This window comes from Montipora foliosa, chromosome 3, assembly GCF_036669935.1.
Source record: "Montipora foliosa isolate CH-2021 chromosome 3, ASM3666993v2, whole genome shotgun sequence".
Lineage (NCBI taxonomy): Eukaryota > Metazoa > Cnidaria > Anthozoa > Scleractinia > Acroporidae > Montipora > Montipora foliosa.
In genome coordinates, this window is record NC_090871.1 from 42,999,942 (window position 1) to 43,002,114 (window position 2,173).

Genomic DNA, 2,173 nt, shown 5'->3' on the forward strand with positions numbered 1-2,173 from the left:
TTTAACAACACTTGAGGTGTAATTTAGAAACAAATATAAGCAATCGATACACACTTCATCGTCGTGACTTTGCCATGGCCAATGTTGATAATCAAACGATTGAATACATTCAAATTTCATGTTCAACATGTTAATTTTAACGCTAACTCCGAAAAAGATGCATAATTTGCAAAACAAACAAGTTACATACAAAACAAGAACCGAGACGATGACATGTGCACGCCCGGAATTAATGTCAACAGGGTCGCACAAAACAAAAATTTAACATACTTCGCCGTTGTATTCTCTGTCATTTCGCTGACGATAAGCAAACTAATGCTTGAAATTCGCTTGGAAAGCATGCAACAAACTGAATTTTGACTGAAATGATTTTTTATCACTGGCGGCAGATGGAAAGTGTCGCCGATTGTCTCGCCTAAAACAGCTCAGATCATGTCACGCAACACATGGAAGTTCAAATCCGAAAATAACAGCTTACCTAGAAATTTAAGGAACTCGATCATCTCTCCGTTGTGATGGGAATGTTCAATTTCCTTGTGAAATACGCCGTTCGTAATTTGCAATTCACTGCACAAGAAGGTAAAGGCGCCCAAATATTTTTGCCCAAGGCACCCCAACACCATCTGACTAGCTGCCTGTAGGCAATGTGGCGGTTTTTCTTGTGCTCTGGACCCTCATAAGCAGAAGAGCCATACTGCTGCTTGTACTGTAGCCAAGCTGTCTGCAGAACCCATACATTGAGGCACACTGCCTCAAATCCTGGATGCTGGACAATACATCCGGGTTCTGCCTGCAGCTCTTCCACTGTAACAGGCTCCAAATTTTTATTTTTCGCTGCATCTACTTCTTGACAGCAGATGTTCTCTTCCTCCCTCCACATTGACTGGCAGTTTCCACACTGGCACCTTGTAATAAAAGAATCAGTACAGTCACAATTTTTATCACTATATTGAATAGAAGAAGAAATAGAGAACACAAGCTGCTAAAATGAACGGTTATCAGCACTGGAACTGTCACAAATGTGGCAGATACCTTAAACTTTGGGCTTTTAACAAGGTACAAAGTCAATATAAAGAGGATGCTTAATTGCAAGTACATGTATGAATGCTATTTTTGCTGCATTGCGTTTCACAGCGGTAAAAGCTGAGAAATCTTCAATCGTTCGCCAAATTCAATACTATACTAGAAAACTTACAACCAATCCAAAAGCGTAGAAATGTGTATCAGGTGGAAAACTACTTTCAAAAATGCATCCTTCCAAAGCACCTTCACAAGCTTGCATGTTTTATATTTTCAGTGTATGAAAACCTAAGTTTTGGAAGGAGTGTTGCATAAAAACACTTCGCTCCCATGGAATTCAAGAGTCTGCACATGTAATTTTCTTTACTTGATCGCTCCTATATTTAATAAGCTCGTTAAGAACAATACACCTTATTCATATGCTAATGTGTGGACGGGTATTCTGTAATCTAGCCGCGACTGATTTTCAAATACAATATTTACAACTGTAATGCACTCAGCATTCGTGGCTTTCTTGATTGAGGCAGCCGCTGCGTACGGGCTGTTGTTCTTCGTCTGATTCGCGCACTTGATTTCCATTTCTTCCTGGCGGTTCAAATCGCCAGGGCCTGATTTCACCAACAGGGTCCAAAGCGCTTTCATTATTTTTGCCTTCCAGCGAAGCCTCAAAATCCGAAAAATCGGACCCTGAGTTGGAACTGCTCTCACTTGCACTACTATCAGCCATGTCTACTTTGCTTGGTGTACACACGTGTGACGTATCAGTTCACATGATCAAATTCGAAGCGTTCACGGCGGATGACTTACGAAGCTGCACTTAGACCAGTTTTTCGAGCGAAAAAAAGCACAAAGAAGCATTTGAAGTACCTTGTGTCTGTTTCAATGTGTAACCTGAGGTATTTAGACGGTATTCCAAAAAGGTGACTTTTTAGCCGTCACTTACCCTTTAAGTACTGGATATGGAATTGTTGCTCTCCCTGCTGCAAGTAGAGTGATTGCGCCAGTTTCTGATATTTTAAGAAAGGTCATACTGTACCCTAGGGTTGATGATCAACAGATTTTTCTTGTCCCAATCTTCCAAGATCTTCGCATGAGGTTATTGTTCCCTTCTATCCAGCTTTGGATGATATGATTTGGATCAATGGCAGTGATC

The 2,173-nt window shown here is 40.8% G+C and overlaps 1 protein-coding gene across 1 annotated transcript; it reads right to left on the reverse strand.

Annotated features, from left to right (window-relative positions):
- Positions 1 to 499: 499 nt before the first annotated feature.
- LOC137995904 (uncharacterized) lies at positions 500 to 1,747 on the reverse strand. Its single transcript, XM_068841361.1, has 2 exons — positions 1,524 to 1,747; positions 500 to 908 (listed from the first exon to the last, which is right to left on the reverse strand). Exons 1-2 carry the CDS (start codon positions 1,745 to 1,747, stop codon positions 500 to 502), a joined length of 633 nt encoding a protein of 210 aa, XP_068697462.1.
- Positions 1,748 to 2,173: the final 426 nt, after the last annotated feature.